This window comes from Anoplopoma fimbria, chromosome 24, assembly GCF_027596085.1.
Source record: "Anoplopoma fimbria isolate UVic2021 breed Golden Eagle Sablefish chromosome 24, Afim_UVic_2022, whole genome shotgun sequence".
NCBI lineage: Eukaryota > Metazoa > Chordata > Actinopteri > Perciformes > Anoplopomatidae > Anoplopoma > Anoplopoma fimbria.
Window position 1 is genome coordinate 13,454,238 of NC_072472.1, and position 22,982 is coordinate 13,477,219.

A 22,982-nucleotide genomic window follows, 5' to 3' on the forward strand; every position below is an offset into this window, starting at 1 on the left:
CCCTGCCTTTACACTTGAGTGGTTCTCTGCAACAAAACTGCTCAGATTTTCTATTTCCAAATCATGTATCGATTCCAGGAAAGTGTGATTAGACTAAAAAGAAAAAGGGGCCCTCTGCACAGAAGGCTGAGCATGTGTGTGTTTCAATAATAGCACACACGGATATCAGCAGACCATCCACAAATCCACTGGTGCTGGTGTGTTTTGCTCAGTGGGCAGCCTTCCTTTATAGCTGCTGTTTTTGTTCCCAATCAACTCAGTGTCTTTTTTTATTGGAAAAAGACAAATTAACAGCAAAAATATATGATGTATTACCAGATATAGGCTGCAGTCATCTGTCAAACAAACACTAAAACATAATTATGTCTAAACCTTTATATTCCCCAGTGGAACAGTGACTCCAGAAATCACAGCTAACACACACACACACAAGTGAAATAGACTATAGAGACCATGACTAGCAGTGCAAAATGTACTTTTTTGAATAGTGTGGAATATTCAATTATGTTGAAATAATATTTCTGTTTGTGTTGTGCTTGGCATATGTGTATCACTGTTGCTGGGGAGTGGGCTTATGTTGTTAAAAAATGTTTATAATCAACAGACATTTCTTGCTGGCCGGACGGTCCCCATCTGGCCAGTTCAGAGGTATTTTGATTCAAAATGAAAATGTTTCAGAAAGGGCTATTGCAAAATCAAACTAATGCCCAGGATCTCAGATGAAGGGTGAAATCCTGCTACCAAAAGAGCTCTCCAGTAGAAAAAGGTCTCAGTGAGGAAATATGTCTTTTTATGAAAATTAGAGGCACATTAGGGCATCTCAAAGTGGCAACTTGAGTGTAAGAGGAAATGACAGGTGACTATGGGGAAGAAATGTTGCTTAGGAACACGGGCCGACAGGGATCTGCATGATGTTCCTTTGATATCAACTACTTCGGTGCTATATATTAGCTTGCATTTTAGCCGTCTTAAATTCCTGGTCTTTCAGCACATCCGAATGTGGCCACATTAGGGTTGCTAGTTCAAAACCTGAACCTCTCCCACGTCTTTACAGGACGTTACGTTGCCTGGGAGTAACTTCCTGAAGTCTTGTTATCACCGCAAGGTTGCCAAGCAACCATCGGAGACTCCAACAAGTTACTGCGCCAGCCAGGAAATAGTGTAGCAAGTCCCCTCCGTAAAATCACCACATGCCATTTTTATTCTTTTTAGGGCAGATTAATCAAACAAGATATAATGTAGTGAGCTTTAGAGTTGCTTTAAGGCGGAATTTCTCACCTTATGACTGAGCTTGGCTTGTCGCTTTTCTCTGTTTCCAGTCTTTGTGCTAAGCTAAGCCCTGCTGGCTCTAGCTTAATATTTACTGTACAGACACAAGAGTGGCATCAATCATCTCATCTAACTTTCAAAAACAAAGCACGATCAAGTTTTTTCCCCAGAACTTAACATGTGTTATTTTATAAAACAGTGATACTTTTACACATTTTTATAAAATGCTGTTTTTCTTCTTGCTCTTATAAACTAATTGGGCTGCTGTGAATCTGGTTATCCACTCATTATTTATTGAACAGAGATGCAGAGGAGGGTAGTAATGAGTTGTCCTAAGACAGGGGCATTACTTACTGGCTTCTTAAACTCCTTTTTTATATTTAGTAACCTGTAACTTTTTTCACTTTATCTTGTTTCATGCTTTATTCTTCACCTTCTCTGTCTCCTGTACCCCCTGCTTTCTTTTCCTCTCAGTCCCCTGTGGTTTAAAATCCTCTAAAGAGCAAATCCCTTGTGTTTGTATTCATGTTTTTGCGCATTTGCTCAGTGTATAATATACACTGAGCAAATGCGCAAAAACATGATATATACACAGTATATAGTCAACTCACTACTGAAACTTGTTTTGGAATGAATTCATTATTATGGTTGCTTAGTAATTTTTAGGATTAACTTCACAGAAACTCAAATGCTACTTAGTTATTGAATTGTGAACTCTATTTCCCCATCGTCTCTATTTAATTATGACAGTGTCTTTGCAGATCTCACCACTGCCAGATTCCAGAGATCTTGACCGTTGCCTTGTTAGGAGAAAATCACTGTGGTGTCACTAAAACTGCTTCTTTCTGTGAAGCTGCACAGTGCTGAAAGCATCACTTTGCTGTCGCCAGGGAACCACTAAGTCCGCTGCTGCCAATCAATAAGCAAGCGTCACTAATGACATTAAGTCATTAACTCGAGAATTAAAGATCTTATCATCCATTTCAGCTGCAACACTTCAAGCCTTCATCTCTCTCCATCTATATAATCCGTTCACCTCTGCTCCTGTCGTCTTCTCATCTTTTCTTTCTTGTGTAAGTCAATACCAACAACATATTTCTTCTTCTTGTAACACCTTTGTCCCTGTCCCCTCTAGTGTGAACTCCCCCAGCTTGGCAGCAGCTGTAGCAGTGTTTGCAGAGTGCTGGTAAGCTGAAGCCCAAGGAAATGTCACAGCTGTACTACCGGCGGACTGACAGCTCCTCGTACCGGGACCGCATCCCGCTGAGAATTGTGCGGGCCGAGTCGGAGCTGTCACCTTTGGAGAAAGCCTACCTTGGAGCTGTGGAGAAGGGAGACTATGCTAGTGTCAAACAGGCTCTGGAGGTGTGTGTATAAGTCCACTGAATGACCCTGTGCAGCACCTTGAGATTTCATTGTATTTTAAAGTGTGCTATATAAATAAAATCCATTATTACTGAAGAATGGATAATGTGATAAATACAGCCTCTGAACCTCTAAATTATAGACGGATGGATAGGAATTCAATCCAATAATCTAATAAAATTATTCTAGAATATTTGAAGATTTATGGGTAAAATTTGCATCCATGATTATCATCTACTCATTTCCGATAACATCTGGGGCATTTGTTTACCTTGACAGGTGTCAGACCTTCAGTTGACACAGAATATTGCTAGACGCCAGCTGTTTGATAGTCTCACAGTACCTGTGGGTACCTGTTTCTCTCTCAGGGCAAAACTCTATAGATTTGGAGTCGCTCTGTCAGATCTGAAAGGTGTGAGGTGTTAACGTTTCCATTCAAAAATCAATGTGTATTCTCTGGCAATTACTATTTCCCCTTCTAATCACGAATATTCTGATAAACAGAAAGTCCCAGAGTAGCTCTTGAAACAAACCATGACTCTCAATCTCAACCTTATTTTGCCAGGAGGCAGAGATCTATTTCAAGATCAACATCAACTGCATCGACCCTCTCGGCCGCACGGCTCTGCTGATTGCCATTGAGAACGAGAACCTGGAAATCATCGAACTCTTGCTGAGCTTCAGCGTCTACGTTGGCGATGCCCTGCTGCACGCCATCCGCAAGGAGGTGGTGGGAGCTGTGGAGCTGCTGCTAAATCACAAGAAGCCGAGTGGTGGCATGCAGGTGAGGAGGGGAATGAGGGGGTTGGAAGGAGTTTTAAATTAATAGAGCTTTATTCATGGAGAAGGAGTGTGTCAGTGCACAGGCAGTGAGCTGCTGACAAGGCTGGGGGACACTCAGAGAGAAACTAGGATTGCTGACGCTTACTTTCTCTCCAAAAGAAATGCATTCCTTTTTTCCAGTCTACCAAATCATGTTTCTGTACTTTTAGCACAAATTTATTTACATTTTTTGTAGTTGATACACTGTGTTCGATCCAATTCTTGTTTAGAGGGACCTGTGCCCGTTTTATGTTACTTACTGATACTTATACTTATTACTGATACTAATTGTTTAGCCTACAAGGAGAATGCAGTTTCCCGGAGCTTTTATTAGCATCTAAAATAATTGACCCAGTAACGTTGGAAACAACAAAAGCTGCCACTTCAAAAGGCCTTCTAAATAAGACTTCTTCTATCTTTGGGATAATGAACAACTTACAGAAAGAAATGTAATGAGTACGATCAATGAGAGAAAATAAAATGTATATATTTTCTCCAAAGTTACAGTTTATTTATTATTCTAAAAATCTTGTAGGGATTCAGATTAGCTTGAGAACGCTGCTTCTCATTAACAAAGCCTTCCTCTTGTCTTTGAGAAGTGCCTGTTTAGAGCTTTAATTGCTATAATCAAAAACAAAATGCAGTCTAATTAATTTCAGATTGGTGCGTCTTTGCACTGATTGCTCTCGACTCAAGGAGCATTTTCTTGTTCTTGTTCCTGCCACACATGTACTGTGTTACATACTGTACTCACTGGAACACACACATACAGGCTGCACTTACTCTTTTCCTCAGTTCTCAGCAGCAATGCACCATAAAACCACAAAGGAACAGATGTTTTTGGCTTCATCGATCATCTGAAGAGGGGATGTTATTGCCGTTCCTGTTAGAAGCTGAGCATTTGTCTTTGATAGTATAAAGTGAAATGGTGGGAAAAAAGGGAAAATTAAAGTAAAAGGAAGCATTTATTAGGGAACAAAAGAGCACAAGAGATAGCTCAGGCTTGTTTGTTAAATGGACGTGGGGGGAATGAGATACAAAGGCCCAAAATATCCTCCCGTACCCCTCAGCTGTGACATCTATCAGGCGCCGCATTTTGCTTAATGTCTTTGTGAGATAGTGCTTCTTCTCATGAGCACCTGGTTATGCTTGAAAATGGGAGAGCAAACCTTGAAAAATACATAATATACCAGGTTCTGGAGCCCTTACTCAGAAAAAATGGAATTACATTTTATTTTTCCTGCATTTCTACACCACCTTACTCGTGGTGTAAACCCTATGTTGCATTTGAAAAAGGTGGGTAAACCTTGTTTACATGTGTTGAGCCTCCACTACATCCCAAATAATCCCAATTAATAATATCAACAGGGCTAATGCAAAAAAGCCATTTTACACCCGACTCCATTACTCAGCTCTAATGTGAATGTCCAAACTCCACAGACGAAACCTGTCTGATCAGTTTGTTAGCGTTTTGGTCGGCTTGCTGGCAAACATCGACTCACATATTGGTTCGGCATTTCGGTAAAAGTACAGAACAAAATGTGGCATAGCAAAAGAATAGCTTTGCTTACCCCTAATTGAATAGTGGGGATGGATTTGCTCCACATGCTCCATTGTTCAGGCGCCTATGCTTCTTCCCATCACATGAGTAGGTTGTGAAAATAGATCACACCAAATTTCTCTCAGGAGAAGCTCATTGATTATATTAAAAGGCTGTCTTGGAAAATGTTATTATATCTGTTGCCATGGTCTTCTCTGAGATATATTAATAAGAAGATTAATATATGTCTTGCTGGAATTATGTGGATTTGTCTTTCTATTTTGCAGGCTGTCTGAATGATGTGTTTGTAATAATCTGTGTGTTGTGGCTTATTTGTTTTCCGCTTAGGAGCGCACTGGATATCAGCATTTTAAACAGCTTCATGTATTATCCTCTGAGCACAGATATGCATCTATCAGAGGCACAAACTGGTGCTCACAGTGTTTCTCAATTATAAGGCCCTCCGGGTGCTTCTTTGTTTTGTTGCTTTTTCTTTATATAGTCCACATTTTGCTCATTGTTTTATGGGTTTCTCAGCAACCTACATGTGCACATACAGACTGTTATGTAAGGAAATCCCTCTCCTTCATCCATATAACACAATAAGCATGATCACACTTTCTTTAATCCACAAAGACTTGAGCTTGTTTTCTGCAGTGTCACTCAAAAATAGGACTGCTCAGTGTCCCACTTTATTCCAGCGTGCTATAAACAGTGTTTGTGATGTTGTAGGACAGGTGAAAACCAGTGGGGAGGCTGGAAAAGGAGCATAGTGAAAACAAAAGAGACACTGTGCTCTTGCAGATGCTTATCTTAATCAACGTGCTGACGGTTGATGCCTTATTCCAAATATATCTAACAAATATGCATTACACAGACTAGCGGGCTATAATTTAAGTTCTTTACTCCATTATTATCTTAACTTCACATCTAGCCTGCACTCATCCTGCTCTATGCTTGGGCACAGGCCAACGCTGTTTGATGTAGATTATTTGATGTCCCTCCTCCTCCCACTTGGAGAACTGAGTACGTTAGATCACCCTCTTCTACGACTCTCAGACGTGGCTCTGCACCGCTCTTTGGAGTTGCTGCTGCACTGTAACCGCTCTGAGAGTAAACTACACAAGTAGTTAGTGTCCACATGTTAAATGACTTTTGGGTGAAATATGGATGATGAAACCTTTTTGAGAAAATGAAACAATCCCCTGGATAATGACTCTTCATAGGTTGTTTCTCAAAGAGTTCCACTGACACTATTCCTGTTTCTATTTATGATAGAGTACTTAAAAGTGAAAGTACTTTAGATTTGTCTTAAATGTGACTTGTGCATTTACACCTATTGTCTTCAAGGCCTTTTTTTAGAATCAAGGAAATCAGGAAATCTATATTCTATTAATGGCTCTATTGTACAGGGGTTGGTCAGTTAATTGACTTCTGTTAGCTGCTTGATTTCTATAAAATGTTGTAGATACTTTCATGGTCCCCAGAGGATTAATGCTAAAGATTTTTGATGAACCCTTGACTTTTCTTTAAGCGCCACAAGAACATTGAGATATTTGGCTTCAAGTGAAGTACCTAAACCTATCGCTGGGTTGCAACCAAATTTGTCACAGTTTACAGTGGTGCGTAAAAGATGTATCTGAATGACTTCGGTGATCTCCTTACATTTTATCTAGTGCCACCAGCAGGTCAAAGTTTTCACTTATTCAGGGACATTTCTCAACATCTACCAAATTGATTGAAATAAAATCTCCAGAGCTCCATGTCTTCCAGAGGATGAATGTTCATGACTTTGGTGATACCCTGACTTTCCCTCTAAAACCACCATGAGGCTCAAATTGTATTTTTTATTTAAATGTCTCCGCGAGCTTGTTAGCATGCATATAATAACGTTAGCTCAAAGCACTGCTGTGTTACAGAGAGTCTAGCATGGCTGTACACTCCAAGTCTTGTTTTTTTATGCTTTTCGTGCTGCCCCCCATTATAAGAACAGTAACTAGATAAGTGTATATCCCTATTAAATCAATTAATACAGGAAACAGTGCTGTAAATCGATTAACAGCACTGTTTCCTACTTAAATTTCCTATCAAGTAGATCCACTCATACTAAGACTCACATTAAAGCTCTCACGTTTTTTTCCACGTGTCCCTTGTCACCTTAATTGTCGGCCTGTCAGTTCGTTTTACTGTCAGATATGGCTTCTCGTGTAGAAAGCTGCCAGTAGAAAGCCTCCTGCTGCTAATGGATTTTTTGTATCAGATGAGAACACTCGGTTGCCTCTGAGAGATCAATATCAGCATGTTGACAGTTTTTCCAGTTTGTCAAACTCTCTGTCTGTCAATAGTCAGTTTTGCCATGGGTTTAGGTCAAGACAATTGTAATATTTTAGTTAGTGTAGTGTATGAGTATACTGCTCTACAAAGTTTTGACATTTGACATTACAACTAATTTAACTGTTACACAGAAACACAGCTGTTACACTTCATTGGTTGTGCAGTTACAGTGTAAAGAGGACCTGCTCTTTCAAGGTACTAGACTCTCTTGCCTTTAACATTAGTCTGAATAAAGCTCTCTCACTACACTATCTCCTTTTTCTATCTGTCCTCTGTCTACATCAAGTTGCTAAATAGGTCCTAACCTATCACACGGTTATCCTCCAACAATTCTCTGACTCTTCTGTCTATCTCCCCCCTTTCTCCCTCACTGCAGAATCAGATAAATAGTACTTCAATTAAAAGAAGTGAATAGGGCCAGCTTACTCCTCTGCAGCCCGCAGTCGTGCATTCCCGCTGAATGACATGGGAATAGCAAAAAGGGCTTAGCTGGAGTTCGTGATAAGAGGAATAGGTGGAATTAGTTTCTTTCTGAGTATAATGATTCCCTGTGAAATGTGATATGCTTGATATGGAAGGCTGTGACTTTGACCAAGGGCAATATTTCTTGCTGGCATTTGAACTGTTTTCACTGAAGCTGTCAAAAGCTATAATGTTATGTTGTGTTCGTGCTTATTCCATTAAACTTTGCTGTAAAGACCTATGAACTGTTCTCTGAGGGGAACAGAAGATATTTTAGGCTCTGTGTTTAACCAAACCAATTACTGTACTTCCACTGTGCGCTGAGCATGTCAGTTAAAACTGACAGAAAGAAAAATAACTCTGAGGTCTTTAAATTGTTAATAGATCACACAAGGCCAAAGCCAAATCTACAGCTTCATTCAATATATGTGTTGTTAAAGTTGTTATCCTCTGCTCTCACTGAAAGGTTCCTCCTATCTTATTGGACAAGCAGTTCTCTGACTTCACCCCTGACATCACTCCCATCATCCTTGCTGCACACACCAACAACTATGAAATTATCAAGCTTCTGGTGCAGAAAGGTGTGTCTATGCCACAGCCTCATGAGGTGGGTAAACCATTTGTATTTTGTTATTATCAGCGTGAAACCCTGTATCACCAAAAACTGTTCTGGGAGCAAACAAAAGTCTTGTGTGCAGAAGGATCAAAATGTAGTTTTGATAGAATCGATTCAGATGATACAAAAAATACACTACTGGATTTTTACACAACAGCAGCAATATGTATTTAGAATAAGGTAGTTACACAGTATACACGACAGTATACATGCCATTAAGTATTTGCATTATTGTAAGATCTAATCAAATAATTGTTAAAGCGTAGGGGTTTTCAGATTATGATCAGTTAATTTAAGAAACAAAAGTGAAAATGTCCATTATAATGTGTAAATATGCAAATAATTTATAAGGTCAGAAAACTATTTGATTGGGCCTTTAATGTCTAACAACATACCCAGCATGAAAGCCCTTAGTTGGCATAATGGATACAGCGCTTGCATTGCAGGAACGAAACCTCATCTTTTACTAAACGCCGGGGAGCCTCATTAAAATGTGTCCATGCTTTTGTTTGATGCTGCAGGTGCGCTGTAACTGTGTGGAGTGTGTGTCTAGTTCAGACGTGGACAGCCTGCGGCACTCGCGTTCCCGCCTCAATATCTACAAAGCGCTGTCAAGTCCTTCTCTAATTGCGCTCTCCAGCGAGGACCCCTTCCTCACTGCGTTCAGGCTCAGCTGGGAGCTGCAGGAGCTCAGCAAGGTGAGGAACATCCTCTCGTAGGATTTGATTATGTTGCATTAATTAACCTCTCTGTGCCCTTTCATGATACCATTATGTGACATTCAATGGCCTGTCCATTTATTAGCCCAGCATTAATATAAACTGCTCCCGGTAGGGTCAGCTATGAAAATACGCAGAAATAATTACAAAAACTCGATCATTGCCTCAAGATGAAATATTATTAAACCCAAAATTCATTATCATTATTTTATTTTTTTATGAAGCTAAATAGCAAATAAAAATGCCGGATGCTTTCAGGACACATGCATTTTTTAGACCTGTACTCAGAATGTTTTAATATAATATATTGACTTACATTTCAGTTCCCAGGTTCATTCAGGACTCTTGGTGTTTAGCATATCCGTATTCTGTATACACGTTTTTTTTAAGGTGGAGAACGAGTTCAAATCAGAGTATGAGGAGCTGTCTCAGCAGTGTAAACAGTTTGCCAAGGACCTCTTGGACCAGACAAGAAGCTCCAGAGAGCTTGAGATGATCCTCAACTACAGAGATGACATCAACCTATTGGAAGAAGAGGGCAACAACGACCTGGCAAGACTCAAACTAGCTATCAAGTACCACCAGAAAGAGGTAAACATGATACATTATATTTGTGCATAGGTACATAACAAGGTATTCAGGTTATGTTTAAAGACTGATTCATATTTTTGTGGATAAAATGGAAAAAGGCTCTGAGAAACAAGGCTAAGTGGGTGAGTGCCATAGTGTGACATCTGTAGCTAATTAGATAATCACCTTGCCGTTATATCACAATTAAAACACAATAACTCATTAGTCTATGAAGGACCAAACATGAAAGACACAGAAAAAAATGCTTTTTTGTTTTATACAAAGTAATGAGAAGGAAGCAGAGAATATCATCCTCTTGGTTATCAACAAAATTATCTCAAACACTAGAGTGCCTTTCAGTCAAATAAGAGTCAGATAAAGAAATATCACAGTTTTAGCCTATAAAATTCTCCACCAAAAAAGAAATCATCTTGTTTTTTTCAGGCTTCTCCTCTTGTGTTTTTTTCCTTCTGTCCAGTATTGTTTGCTATGTAATCTACAGTACAGCTTTTTGTTAGATTTCAATGCCACATGCCCCCGGCAACATACAGTGAATCTGAATATCTGTTGTAGCTTTGGCAGCTCAAGAGATGCAAAGCTTGAATTTCATTACCAAAGCATTAAAACTGCAATGTAACACTTGATCTCATGTTAAAGTGTTAACTGTTGCTGTAGTTATAGGATGTATACTTCATTAAAATATCACATAGATAGATACACAAAATGCTGTTTATTCATTCAAATCAATGTCATTATGGCACTGAAAGGCAAATAGCCTTTTTACTAAATTTCTACATCCAGTTAAACACACATGCTCAATAATAGTCTGTGATATTTAATGCAGAACATGTACAGTACATTTGGGTTCAATGCGCAGGCAAACAGGCATTAATTAAGTGTTGATTACTTTCACAGTCCAGTTTCAGTTTCCTGAAGCTAGCTATTAAGTTGGACCGTTTTATTCAGCAACTCTGTAGGACCTCGATTGAATTTTAAACACATGTATGAATAATTATGAGGGAAATGGTTCAAACCTGATAAGTTCCCAGCAATATTCCATTTGCAATCCACTGATTTCATGCTTTTGTTTCTGTTGTGTGATAAAGGGTTGTTAGTGGTTAGAGCCTCAAACAATTCCAGTGGAAAAATAAGCTAATTAAAAGTTGCATTTTAATTCCTAATAAGTATATTAATGTGATATGTATATAAACATTCAGTGTGGATAATATTTCCTATGGCTAGAATTTTCCCTTTCCAGATTTATGTGGTAGACCGTTAACACCTCGAAGATGTTGTAATTGTTACTGATGAGTAATACAAGATCTTACATCTGCATACTGACTCTTTTGTAATTTGTAAGTCATGGCTGTAATCATTTTACAATTATTTACTTTTACAGAACTTGTTAAAAGCTTCATGCTGTGGGTGAATATAAAAGGGGTTACCAGAGAATCATATAACTGAAGCATGAGCTGTTCTTCTGGGTTTAATGGGATGTAATAAGGATGCAAGAAGCCCGGTTATAGCGTTGCTAAGTTATGGGATGGCTGATGGCCTCCTCAGGCACCAAGGAAGGGGTTAAATTTGTGTTCCACTGAAAATAAAGGTGAAGCAAAATGATGAGGGAGCCGACACATTACTCCCAGGAGCGTTTCATAACTCATCCATCTTTCTTTGCTCAGAGCAGATGCACTTTTGGAGGCATCTCGATTTATGACTCTGCTTTTTCCTCCCTCATCCATCCAGTTGTTGCGCATCAGACACAGGTTGGCAAATGAGTGTGTTGAGTCTCCAGGGGACAATTGGAAGTAGTGCAACAGGTGTAGATGATGACAGACAGTCCCCTGTCATCTTAGCCTCTCTGTCAATCCCTCATTGCACAAAAGCAAAACCCCTCCTGCTGCTGCTGCTGCCACAACTGTTACCACACATCCCTTCTCTCCAGAGGGGTTCTTTAATTATTCAGAAGATGTCCTAATATGCCCCTCTCCTGCATCCTATCTATAACACCCTTCGATTGCACCGGGACTTTGATGGAAGACAGTGCCCCAGCTGTCATTTTTAAATGATAAATGTCCCAGCTGCCTAGACTGGTTGGCAGTCATTTTATTGTAGAGTCATTCTGTCGTAAATGCTCATTGTGCCTAGTGTGAGTGTTGCAATAAATTGTTATGGAGTGCTGTAGTGTGTTAAATGTTGAAATCTCCTAAACTAATTTTCCTTTGTAAAGTCAACAAGTGAAAATCCCACATTGCAGCTAAAGCATTTTTTACGTATCTCAACCTGTTTCCAAATTTGTTTCAACCAATTCCCAAAATCTAATTACATTTTCTTCATTCTAATGAAGCAACCTGCATTATTCATTCTTTTTTCAAAACTCAAACCCTCATTCTAAAAAGAAATCATGGTAATTTGTTCATTTCTGTTGGAAACTTGATTTACAGATTTCTTGCAGGATATGTAGTAATGGAGCTACTGGTTTTACCTTTGTAGTATGAGGAGTGAAGATACTGTCTCTGAGGCTGTGTGAAACTGGATTTGATATCAATTAAACAACACAAGCAAATATTTAATTAACAGTACAAACAGTTGTCTTGGCAGCGCTGTGCCATAAGGTGTACCATTTTGTGTGATTTTTCTTCAGTAAACAATTCATTGAGTCAGAAAGAGGAAACGTTTGGAGGGGGTAAAACGTGTGAAGAATTGTGTAGCTTATAAGCTTTTGACAATAGAACTGCTACCCGAATGAGAATTTGCCGTGGAAATCGTTCAGTATATCTGTCAATATCACAATGTTTTCAGCTGCAGTCTCCTGAGAAGGTCAAACTTGTACAAGGTAAATGTATGAACACACACTCACAGAGGTATTTAAAGTGATTCCTTTGTCCCTGTGACAGATGATCTTTAGGCCAGTCTGGGTTTTGCCCTCCGTGAGGCATCGAGGGTTGCGTGGACGCTTAGTTGGACTGGAAAGGCTTATTTTTGCAGAGAGCTGTCATTGTGTTGAGGGCATTTTGTCTGCGGTGTGATCACCACTCATCTCTTTCAGCAATTTTCCAGACAAACACTCAAGCTCTTATAATTGTCATGGCACTCAGCCCGAATGTGTGATTTCTTTTTTTTATAGTCCTGGCTGTTGATGAAGGTTGCAGTGATGAGCATGTTTTTGACCCTTTTATGTTTGTCCTGTGCGTGCAGGCTCGCTTACGTATTTAGTATTTATCCTTGCATCTGTGTGTGTTTTTTGGGTTTGCTTCTACTGTGCTCCCAGGGTTTAGAAACGCAATTTATAATGGTATGAAGAGAAATCTCCACAGGCCTCCGGTCTGAGGAGCAGAGCAAACAGAGCAGTCTGTGCTTTGATGCAGCGGGAGGCCAAATCAGATAAATATGATCAGTAACACAATAAAGTGCAGATTATCCCCTTTACCTGCCTGAGGGTTTCAGCAGTGGATTACTCTCATTTGTACTGATGTACTTGCAAAAATGTAGTACATTGAAGATTCACAGTGTGTGCGAAGCCAGACGGCCTCTTTAATGTTTGAAATTCTCAGAGATACATTCTGTAGTTTGACATTGCCCCCTTGTGATAGGTCATAAAAACTGCAATACGGTATTTCAAGATGTTCTTAATGCCTCAAATTAAATGGAAATAAAATTGCACTAAAAGGAATAAGTGTTATGTAGTGAAGGACCATTAACACTCAGCACCTAGCACAGCAATTCACTGCAACAAAAAGATCTGTCTTCAGGGTTCAATCCTCAGTATTGAGCAATGTTCAGATTGTTTTGTTAAAACAAAAGAAAGCGGTAACTTCTATTGATCCCAATGCAAAAAAAATACCCACATAAGTTTATTTGTATTTAGAATAATCCCCCTCATACTTTAGCCAGATTTTTCACTCGGATGATGTTCTGCTTCTTGTAATGTGATTGTTACTATAGAACACATTTCATGTAATAAAGTTACGCATATTCAGGCACACATTTTGTAGATGGAAACTTTCTGATCAAGCTTTTGTTTTTTTGGTTTATAACATCCTGCCTTTTTGTAAACTTGAGACCAGTTCAGCTGCATTAAAGGTAACAGACAGTTTGACCATCGGTGTCTAGGTTAATTCAAAAATCCTTTTTGTCAGCTAGAAGTGCACGTACGTCATGGAGAGGTAACTTGATGATGAATAGATGGATAATGACTATATAGTACAAACTTATAGTACAACACAATGCAAGATAAGGTGATCAGACTGTCGATGAATTTAGCATATTTTACATTTGTATTTCGACTATTACCAGAGCCAATCACAACTAAAAGACAGCCAGCTGTACGTTTTATGCCTCTCAGTGTGTGTCTGTGAAAGCGGAGTAGAAGAGTTTCAGCAGACCTTTTATGTTGGTAATGCTGCAGGGGAACTTGTCTTCACAGAGCTAGAAAACACCCTCACACACTGATAGTTTAATCACTGTCCGGGCACTTTTGGACAGCTGACCGTGAAGAGAGGCAGGAAAGAGATGCACTTTCTAAGACCAAGAGGGACTCTGGTTGAGTTGTGTGAACAATCCACCGAAGGCAAACATAACACTTAATTAAAGCTGAGTTTTGGAAGTGATTGTCACAGATGGAGGAAGGGTGAAATAGCAGAGATGTTTGTCATGTTTGGACTTCTTCCCCCAGGAAAAGGGAATAAATTGAGAGGTTTGTATTGGAAAGAAGCTGTTCTTAATAAATTAAAGAGCGTAAATGCAGGAAAGAATGCAGGAAAGAATAATAACCTGTATCTATCACCACTTTTGCATTCTAAAAAATCTAATACTGTGAACAAAAAAATATATTATACAGACCAAGATTTATCTTGGAAAGGTACATAATCTCATTACGTTTTTGAGATTACATTGTTATTACAGCTCATGTGCTAAAACAGCAGGGATACAATTTGTAATTATAGTGCTAATTAGCTTAATTTCTGACCTCATTAGCATCTCTGTCAGTGTTTAATGTATCATGCTGGTTAAGGCAAGACATCAGGGCACTCGAGTACCTTTTGTTTACTGTCATTAATTAGGAATAAGGTTCTGACAAGCAGTGAAAGATGAAAGCTAAAATTAAACATTTTTATTTATGAATGGGCCACTCGCTTGTGAGATAAAACTATCAAAGCTATCTTTAGATGGAAACAATTCTATCTATAGTGGCTGGGAAATTTCAAACAATGGCTCTTTTTTATTCTATTATTTACTGGGATGAAGTACTTCTTTACAATAATCAGCCTGCAACAATGGGTCTGCTTCAGACTTTGGTTGCAACTTAATGAGGTTAGCCATCTTGTCTATAATAAAGTTCACGCTCAAAGGAATCATATGAAAAGAAAAATCAGCAGGGGAGCTTTTTTCTTTTTCCCTTTCCTCTTTATTCTTCCATCTTCAGAATATGTTGATAGGTTGGTGATACAAATAGTTGATGTATCATTGATCATATTATCTCTCTCAATCCTTCTCTCTCTCTCTTTCTTTAGCAAAAAATATTCACTCATCCATGACATTCATCTCCTCCTATATTCCCTCTCGTCTGCAATTCCTCTCAAGTTTTGTGGCAACACTGTAGTTGGAGTATGGAAATATGAGCCGTTCTACTCCACACCCCAACGCAGTTAGGGATCTCTGGTTCCCATGGTAACAAGGCTGCAGAATTGGTGAATTGGCCCCCAACGGTGACGGTCGACACTTAGACTCAACATGATATTTCACAACACTGTTTGTGCCTGTGTAAATGTGTTTGCATGTGCCCATGCTGTTAAACTCATTCATCGATACAATATGAGTTTGTTTGTTTGTTTGTTATCTTTCACGCGAATGTATCCCAGAGCCGTCTAAATTATCCCCAGATGCTGCTGATTCTACAGTACATTTTGCGGAGGCATTTCCACAACACAGCTGCAGTTTTAATGCATTGATATTTTGGTCTCACTGATCATTTCAAACTTTTCCTCAGTTACAAAGAGGAGCTTAGCAATAACCTATACAACATTTACCTTTATTCTTTTCATTTCAGCAGTCACATAAGGTAGTGATCCCACAACATCACAAAAATTCAAACAAGCCGAACAACAGAGAAGAAGACGAAATGTTTCCACCATGTTGAATCATGTTGCAAACTTTTTCAATAATCTTGTTGTGTGTAAGGGACAAAAAATGTCATCTGTTTTAAATGAAGTTCCAATCTTATTCAGACATCTCAGGAAGAAGTACTGTGTTTTTATCTCAAGAAAATCATTAAGAAATGCATGCAGATATCTAAACAAAACTCTGTAGTTTCTTGTAGATTCCTTTTTACTGACCTCACAGCCTATATATGGTTATTTTTCTGTCAAGACAGCCTTTACTTGATTTCCTTCTAAAATATCCGAGTCTGTGATTACTCTTTAAATTTTGACACCGCCAACACATCCCACTGCTACGTTTGTATGCTCTGAACTCGAATTTGCTGCAGTTGCTAATTCTGGCACGTGGTCACAAGGGCATAATATTCTCTGTAAAACCCCTCAATAGCCTCGAGCTGAGGATGCTGTTTCCCTGCTGGAATCAAATCCTCGTACTCTAGATTAGAGTACAAGGAGTTCCTTTTTATCTCTGTAGATCAAACAGAAAAGTATAACTCTCCCCTTATGTATTTTTTTAAGTTTGTAGCCCAGCCAAACTGCCAGCAGCTGTTGGCGTCCCGGTGGTATGATGAGTTTCCGGGCTGGAGGCGGCGCCACTGGGCCGGGAAGTTCTTCACCTGTGTGTTCCTCGGCCTCCTCTACCCTATGTTTGCTCTCTGCTACCTCATTGCTCCTAAGAGTCGCCACGGCCTCTTCATCCGCAAGCCCTTCCTCAAGTTCATCTGCCACACGGCATCCTACCTGACCTTTCTGTTCCTGCTGCTCCTCGCCTCCCAGCACATTGTCACCACAGAGCAGAACAGGCAGGACAGACAGGGCCCCGCACCGACCACTGTGGAGTGGATGATCCTGCCCTGGGTGCTGGGTGAGTAAAATAAGTGAAGTCAGATGCATCCTCTTGACTTTTTCTCTAATGCCTCCATGAGCTTGACATTTGTGGTTTTGAGGGAAACATCTCTACAACTATTGATTTATTTACCATAAAATTGCCTCGCAGAATGAATTGTCATAACTTTTTTCATCCCTGGATTGTTCGTCTAGCTCCAGCATTAAGTCAAATTTTATTTAGTTTATGACCAATACATTGGTTAAAGACCAAATGGCTGCAACACTAATGACATTCATCACATCGGCCTCAGCTGCATTTTGCGATTAGTCCTATTCTATTGTTAGCATGCAAACATGCCAAACTGAGATTGTGAACCTAGTAAACATTATAACTGCTAAACATCAGCATCTTTACAATGTCCTTGTGTCTTGTTAATACAGTTCTAATGCATTCATAAAATCCATGCCCACTCACCTGAAGTTGTCTATGCAGGAAATAAACGTGACTTTTATTTCCACAACCGTGGATGCAGCAATGACTTTTAGAAATACTACATGGTCCATGTATGAGAATATTTATTGAACGGACGATCTGACAATCTCTGTATTGCCAGGATTCATCTGGGCAGAGATCAAACAAATGTGGGATGGTGGTTTCCAAGACTACGTCCACGACTGGTGGAACCTGATGGACTTTGTCATGAACTCTCTATACCTGGCCACCATCTCCCTCAAGATTGTAGCCTACACTAAGGTAACCACTTATCTATGAATAGAAGTAAAATAGACAGGTGCAGTGTCACTTTATTGTGTTTTCACTGTATATGTTTCTCTGTCCTGTTCAGTACAGTGGTAGTAAACCGAGGAACCAGTGGGAGATGTGGCACCCAACACTTGTAGCTGAGGCAGTGTTTGCCATAGCAAACATTTTCAGTTCCCTGCGCCTCATCTCGCTGTTCACAGCCAACTCTCACCTGGGGCCACTGCAGATCTCTCTGGGTAGAATGCTGCTGGACATCCTGAAGTTCCTCTTCATCTACTGTCTGGTAAACACACAAATATTTTCCCACAGTCAAGAATATAGTCATACAAACAGAAACACATGGATTGGCTTAAATAATTGCATCTTGGCACACATCTCTTTCTCTAGGTCCTACTTGCGTTTGCTAACGGGCTGAACCAGTTGTACTTTTACTATGAGACCAAGGCCTCAGATGAGAGGGGGAAATGCAAAGGCATCCGCTGTGTGGAGCAGAATAACGCCTTCTCCACGTGAGTTCACATGAATCCGAACTCGCTTGCATGCATAGTCTAGATGTGTGATGTTGTGAAATTGAGTGGCAAAGAAAGAGAGAATTGTTTGTCTGTGTATATCGCTGTGACTGGTTGCAAAATGTGTGAAAACTGATGTCTTTGAGTAACACATATATTTCCCTATTACCCTTGCAGGTTATTTGAGACACTGCAGTCTCTCTTCTGGTCTATCTTTGGTCTGATCAGCCTGTATGTGACCAACGTGGATGCTGACCATCAGTTCACTGAGTTTGTCGGCGCCACCATGTTTGGCACCTACAACATCATCTCCCTGGTGGTGCTCCTGAACATGCTCATAGCCATGATGAACAACTCCTACCAGCACATTGCTGTGAGCACAGATGAAACACACTGCAAAACAAAAAGCTGTATGAGTGTGTGGAATAGATAATGTTTCTGTTGGCAGTGCTGCTCATGTGCCCTAATCTCGGTTTCAGGATCATGCAGACATTGAGTGGAAGTTTGCCAGGACAAAGCTGTGGATGAGTTACTTTGAAGAAGGGGCCACTCTGCCACCCCCGTTCAACATCATTCCCAGCCCCAAATCATTCTGGTACCTCATATGCTGGATAAAGAGACAAGTGTGCAAGAGGACCGGATCCAAGCGCCCTGAAACCTTTGGAAGTCTCGGGGTGAGTCGGGTGTCCAATACCTAAATACACATTTATGTGAGTTTTTTCATCACTACTGGTCAAGTAGTCAGTTAAAAGAATCAATAAATCCAATTTTAGAGCACAAGGGGCCATATGCAATGTGACCCAAGGATTACAAAGGTAAATGCAAATGTGTGATAGCATGAAGAAAAAGTAAATATGCCCTTTCTCTCATCTCCCACTTTTACTAACTCATCCTCTCTGGCGTCTTATTTCTATGCAGAGGCGAGCAGCAGAGAACCTGAGGAGAAACCATCAGTATCAGGTAAATGTAGTCTTTTTCAAAGCAAGCTGAAAACGATTACTGTCCGAGTGTGTTCTTGTGTGTGTGTGAGAGAGAGAGAGAGAGATAGAGATCACTCTGCTCTTCGACGCCTTTCTACACTTTCAATATCCATCTATCAATAGAATGTTTTTGGGATGTCGAACACAATAGGCCTAACAACAATCACCATTCTCTCGAAAGGATTTCTTATTTGTCCATATCTGCAGGTGGTTATTGAACCATTTTAACACGAGATGCAACTTGAAATGTGTTTCCTTTTGTGCGTATATATTTGTCATCTTTTTTCCTGACTGACTGACTATGGTTTTGTAGTGAAGCAACACTTGTATTCAATATTGAAGGATGTTATTGTGCTAAAAAGCCATTTGACTCACGGATGTAGGAGGTGCTGAGGAACTTGGTGAAACGTTATGTGGCCGCCATGATCAGAGATGCTAAGACAGAGGAAGGCCTGACTGAGGAGAACTTCAAGGTAGGCACGGCTCCTACAGAGCAGAGAATAAGAATCTATAATCAATATATATTAGCAAAATATCACCTGACTGTAAATGATGCTCGTAGTGATGACCCACAGAGATTATTACCCAACTCTGCAGTTAGAGTTCAGGTCATTTTTTTGGTTGTTTGTCCCATAACTTTGCTGTCAGAGAGACCTACACAGTTAGCAACTAGCTGGTGAACATAGTGAAACATTTAGCTGGATATTTCCCTCAGGAGTTGGTGGAGACCAAAAGTTGAACTGCTGTAAAAGAGTAATGAATATTGGACAAATTCATCAGGTGGACAAAGTCAACACAAGTGAATAATAAAGTTGTTCTGTAACTGCTGGATGGGTATGTAGGCCACTGTGTACTAACACGTTTGCCAAATCCACTTAAAATTTAGTCAGTGTTCGCTTCCCTCACGTGGCCTTACAAATCAGTTACTGCTGGTTTAGATATGTATGAATAGCAATATTTAATTTCTAGGCAGCAATAAAATAAAATTGCATTTTCCAAACACAAAGATAGAGTTAATCCGACCATTATTCATTAGTATAGACTTTTGGCTTGTTAAGGCATATTGTCAGTTGTTTGTCAACTTTGATTTGGATCTACCAAGACGTGGAAAGGCCATTAAAATGTTGTTATATCCTTTGTGAGAAAACAAAATTGCTTAGGAATTACACATTATAAACTTGGTATTGACTGAGTTAAAGTGGAATCAATACTCTACAGAGTGCTCTGAAAATACCAACAACCTGGGATAAAATGAAAAAAGCATGAATTAATTTACCTGGGAGCTCACTTTTTGCTTTGCTCTCTCAGGAGCTGAAACAAGATATCTCCAGTTTTCGTTATGAGGTGATGGGCATGGTGAAGACAGGGAAGCCTGCTCTACAGGGGGCAAAAGCCAGTGGGAGCTCATCAGAGTCCAGCCTAGCTTACCCCAACTCCTCGCTCAAGGTTTCTCCCGCCCCCCAGAGCAGCCAGGGGAAAAGCAAAGTCAACCGTTTCAAGATCATCGCATCCATCCTCAAGCAGGGCGGTTCTACAGCTTCACCCAGGCCACCTGAAGCCTTCAATGGTCTACCTAACGGACTCTTGGTCTCTGATGACAGCTCCAGCAAAAGCCAGAGGAGGAATTCCCCCAAAGATATCACTGACTTTGGCTTGTTCCAGAAACGCCACTGGAGTGGAAATGAAGCCACATTAGGTGCAGGAGAGGTTTCCAGAGAAATGTACTCTTTGTCAGAGGAGGCAGGCGAGTCCGGGGGCTCAGACGCAGAGCAGCAGGACAAAGAGCATCAGGCGAGAGTTAAGGATGAAAAAGAACTCCTGCAGTCAGAGAAGACGGAGGAAGCTGCAGCAAATGAAAACGACAATGTAATGAACACCAACAATAGCTCAGATGAAGGTGGGAAAAAAGAAACCGAGGAAAAGGATAAAGAGAGTTTCTCCTGCGGTGACTCAGTAGCTGGTGGATGTTTGTCAGTGTCGTCCAGAGAAGAAGCATAAACTGTGGCGGTACATGGATATAACTAATAAGTAATGCTGGACTGAAGAAAGAAAGAGAGAGAGAGACAGACAATCAATGTGAGTTTCAAGAAAGGTTGTCTTTTTCCAGTTATTTCTAAACTAATGATCAGATTTGATCTTTGAGGGACTCGGGGAGGCTTTTGGTTTAACTTCTTTTAAATGCAGTTATATAAGAAGTAGGGATGGAGCGAAGGTAAACGGAGATATGTGTGAGCATAACGAGGATTTAGATTTTAGGAAGTCATCTTCGCTCATCCACACTGGTTGGAAAGTAATTATTACCTGAAACTGATCATTTTAAACCTCTCTCTCTCTCTCCCTGTCCCTTACCTGACATGTGCTCTTCTTTTCAAGTTCCTTCATGAATCTCTCTCTACCTCTTTTCCTCTCCCGTTTATCTCCACACAGCTTAACTCCGCCCATCCTTATCTCACTAGAGCAATAGATGTGTTCTGTTTTAGACCCGACTCTCTGCCTTACTCTGTCTGTTTCTGCACTTTACACTGGCATACAGTATCTTAAAGATGTGTCAAGCTCTGATCATGCAACAACAATTCTGTCAAAGTTTTACTATGCAAAACCTGGGATTGTGATTTTCAGTAACGGTTCATGACAAGTATTCTCATCCGTAAAGTTGAACGTGGTTGATGAAGAATAATCGGAGATAAACAATATGAACACAGCTTATCATCCATTTAAAGCAACATATTATTGATGTTTTGTCACTCCCACAGATAATAAACTTGTTATTTTGAGAGATTTGCTTGTTTTTAACTGCTACCTTTTAGATGTCATGTTAGTTTGAATAAATGATGTTATAGAAATTAAAACATAGATTGAATAAACTCTTTATTTGGCTTTTTTCTATGTTTGTCAATGCAGCTTATAGACAGATGCAGACATGCTTGCTTATGTTGTGTTTTGCCGTATGACACTTTTGAGGATTTTACTTTTGCTGACAAAATTTAATTTTAGGTTGCTGCTTAATAAGTCTTTACAGTTTGTTTGGGTTAGGGTTATGTTTTTTAAGTTATTTGTAGTCATTCATTTATTGAGGTTGATCAATAAAAAGAACAAAAAACTGTGAGAAATAACTCCAAAAACATACTTACAAAAGTTTAAAGCCCTATTTTCCTTGCAGTTTTTTGTGGTTTTGATCTAATGTTTATGTTCCCCTAACACTTAAAAATAGAGTTTTAAGCCATGAAACCATAACAACAAAGTGCCAAGCACGATGAACTGGCCACTGAACATGATGCATGTATACAAAGTTTGTTAATGGGTTAATAGTTGCAGTTTACACATTTTATTTATTTAGATGACAATCTACCAGACACTGTGATTAACTTGGTTTAGGCTTTCATTTACATTACATTACATTACATTACAGTCATTTAGCAGACGCTTTTATCCAAAGCGACTTACAGGAAGAGTGTGGATTTAAAAAACTGATTCAGGTTCACTCCACTCCCCGGGCTCCAAATAAAAAATGCATCCATTTATAATGAAGGACGGTGCAGAGCCTGTAGATAAGTGTGGTTTGGGGGAACAAGGAATGAGGTGCAGGCTGCAAATAATCAGCACTAGATTTTTGGATTATAAATGTTCCCTGGGCACTGCATCAGTTCAATGAACCGCCTCTAAAACCAGACAGATTAAAAAAAAGAAATTTTCTAGAGTCTTTTTTCAATTAAATAATCTAGTTTAAAGTCTGCTTGTGTTGCAAAATGTTCTATTCGGTTACATTTACCCTACTGTTTTTAAACACGTAGCACATTAAAGTTTATATGTCGAACGGTTAGCTTGAGTTGTTTTGAATGGGGGTATTGCTAAACATTGATAATCCCAGAAGAGAGTGCCGTATCACGAGTGCATAATGTAGTTAGACCAAGTACAGAATAACTGAATGCTTTCAGAAAGCTTTTTCTTTCTTGATCCAACACAATCTGCTCATTAAATGCCCATGATTGTGCCTCCATTAGTTCTTACAGTCAGTGCAGCAGAACCACACTTGCTTGTGTGTGTGTG

The 22,982-nt window shown here is 39.7% G+C and overlaps 1 protein-coding gene across 3 annotated transcripts; it reads left to right on the top strand.

Annotated features, from left to right (window-relative positions):
* The first annotated feature begins 2,475 nt into the window (after positions 1 to 2,475).
* trpc4a (transient receptor potential cation channel, subfamily C, member 4a) lies at positions 2,476 to 21,188 on the top strand. Of its 3 annotated transcripts, XM_054625273.1 has the most exons (15): positions 2,476 to 2,634; positions 3,200 to 3,418; positions 8,259 to 8,399; positions 8,930 to 9,106; positions 9,518 to 9,718; positions 16,375 to 16,720; positions 17,298 to 17,437; positions 17,529 to 17,729; positions 17,834 to 17,955; positions 18,133 to 18,328; positions 18,435 to 18,629; positions 18,874 to 18,915; positions 19,319 to 19,408; positions 20,244 to 20,601; positions 20,638 to 21,188. In XM_054625273.1, the coding sequence occupies exons 1-15, from the start codon at positions 2,476 to 2,478 to the stop codon at positions 20,931 to 20,933; spliced, it is 2,883 nt and encodes a 960-aa protein (XP_054481248.1). In that variant the 3' UTR covers positions 20,934 to 21,188. The 3 variants fall into 3 exon arrangements, with proteins under 3 accessions (XP_054481248.1, XP_054481246.1, XP_054481249.1); XM_054625271.1 differs by having other exon boundaries at positions 20,244 to 21,188; XM_054625274.1 differs by lacking the exon at positions 18,435 to 18,629 and having other exon boundaries at positions 20,244 to 21,188.
* Positions 21,189 to 22,982: the final 1,794 nt, after the last annotated feature.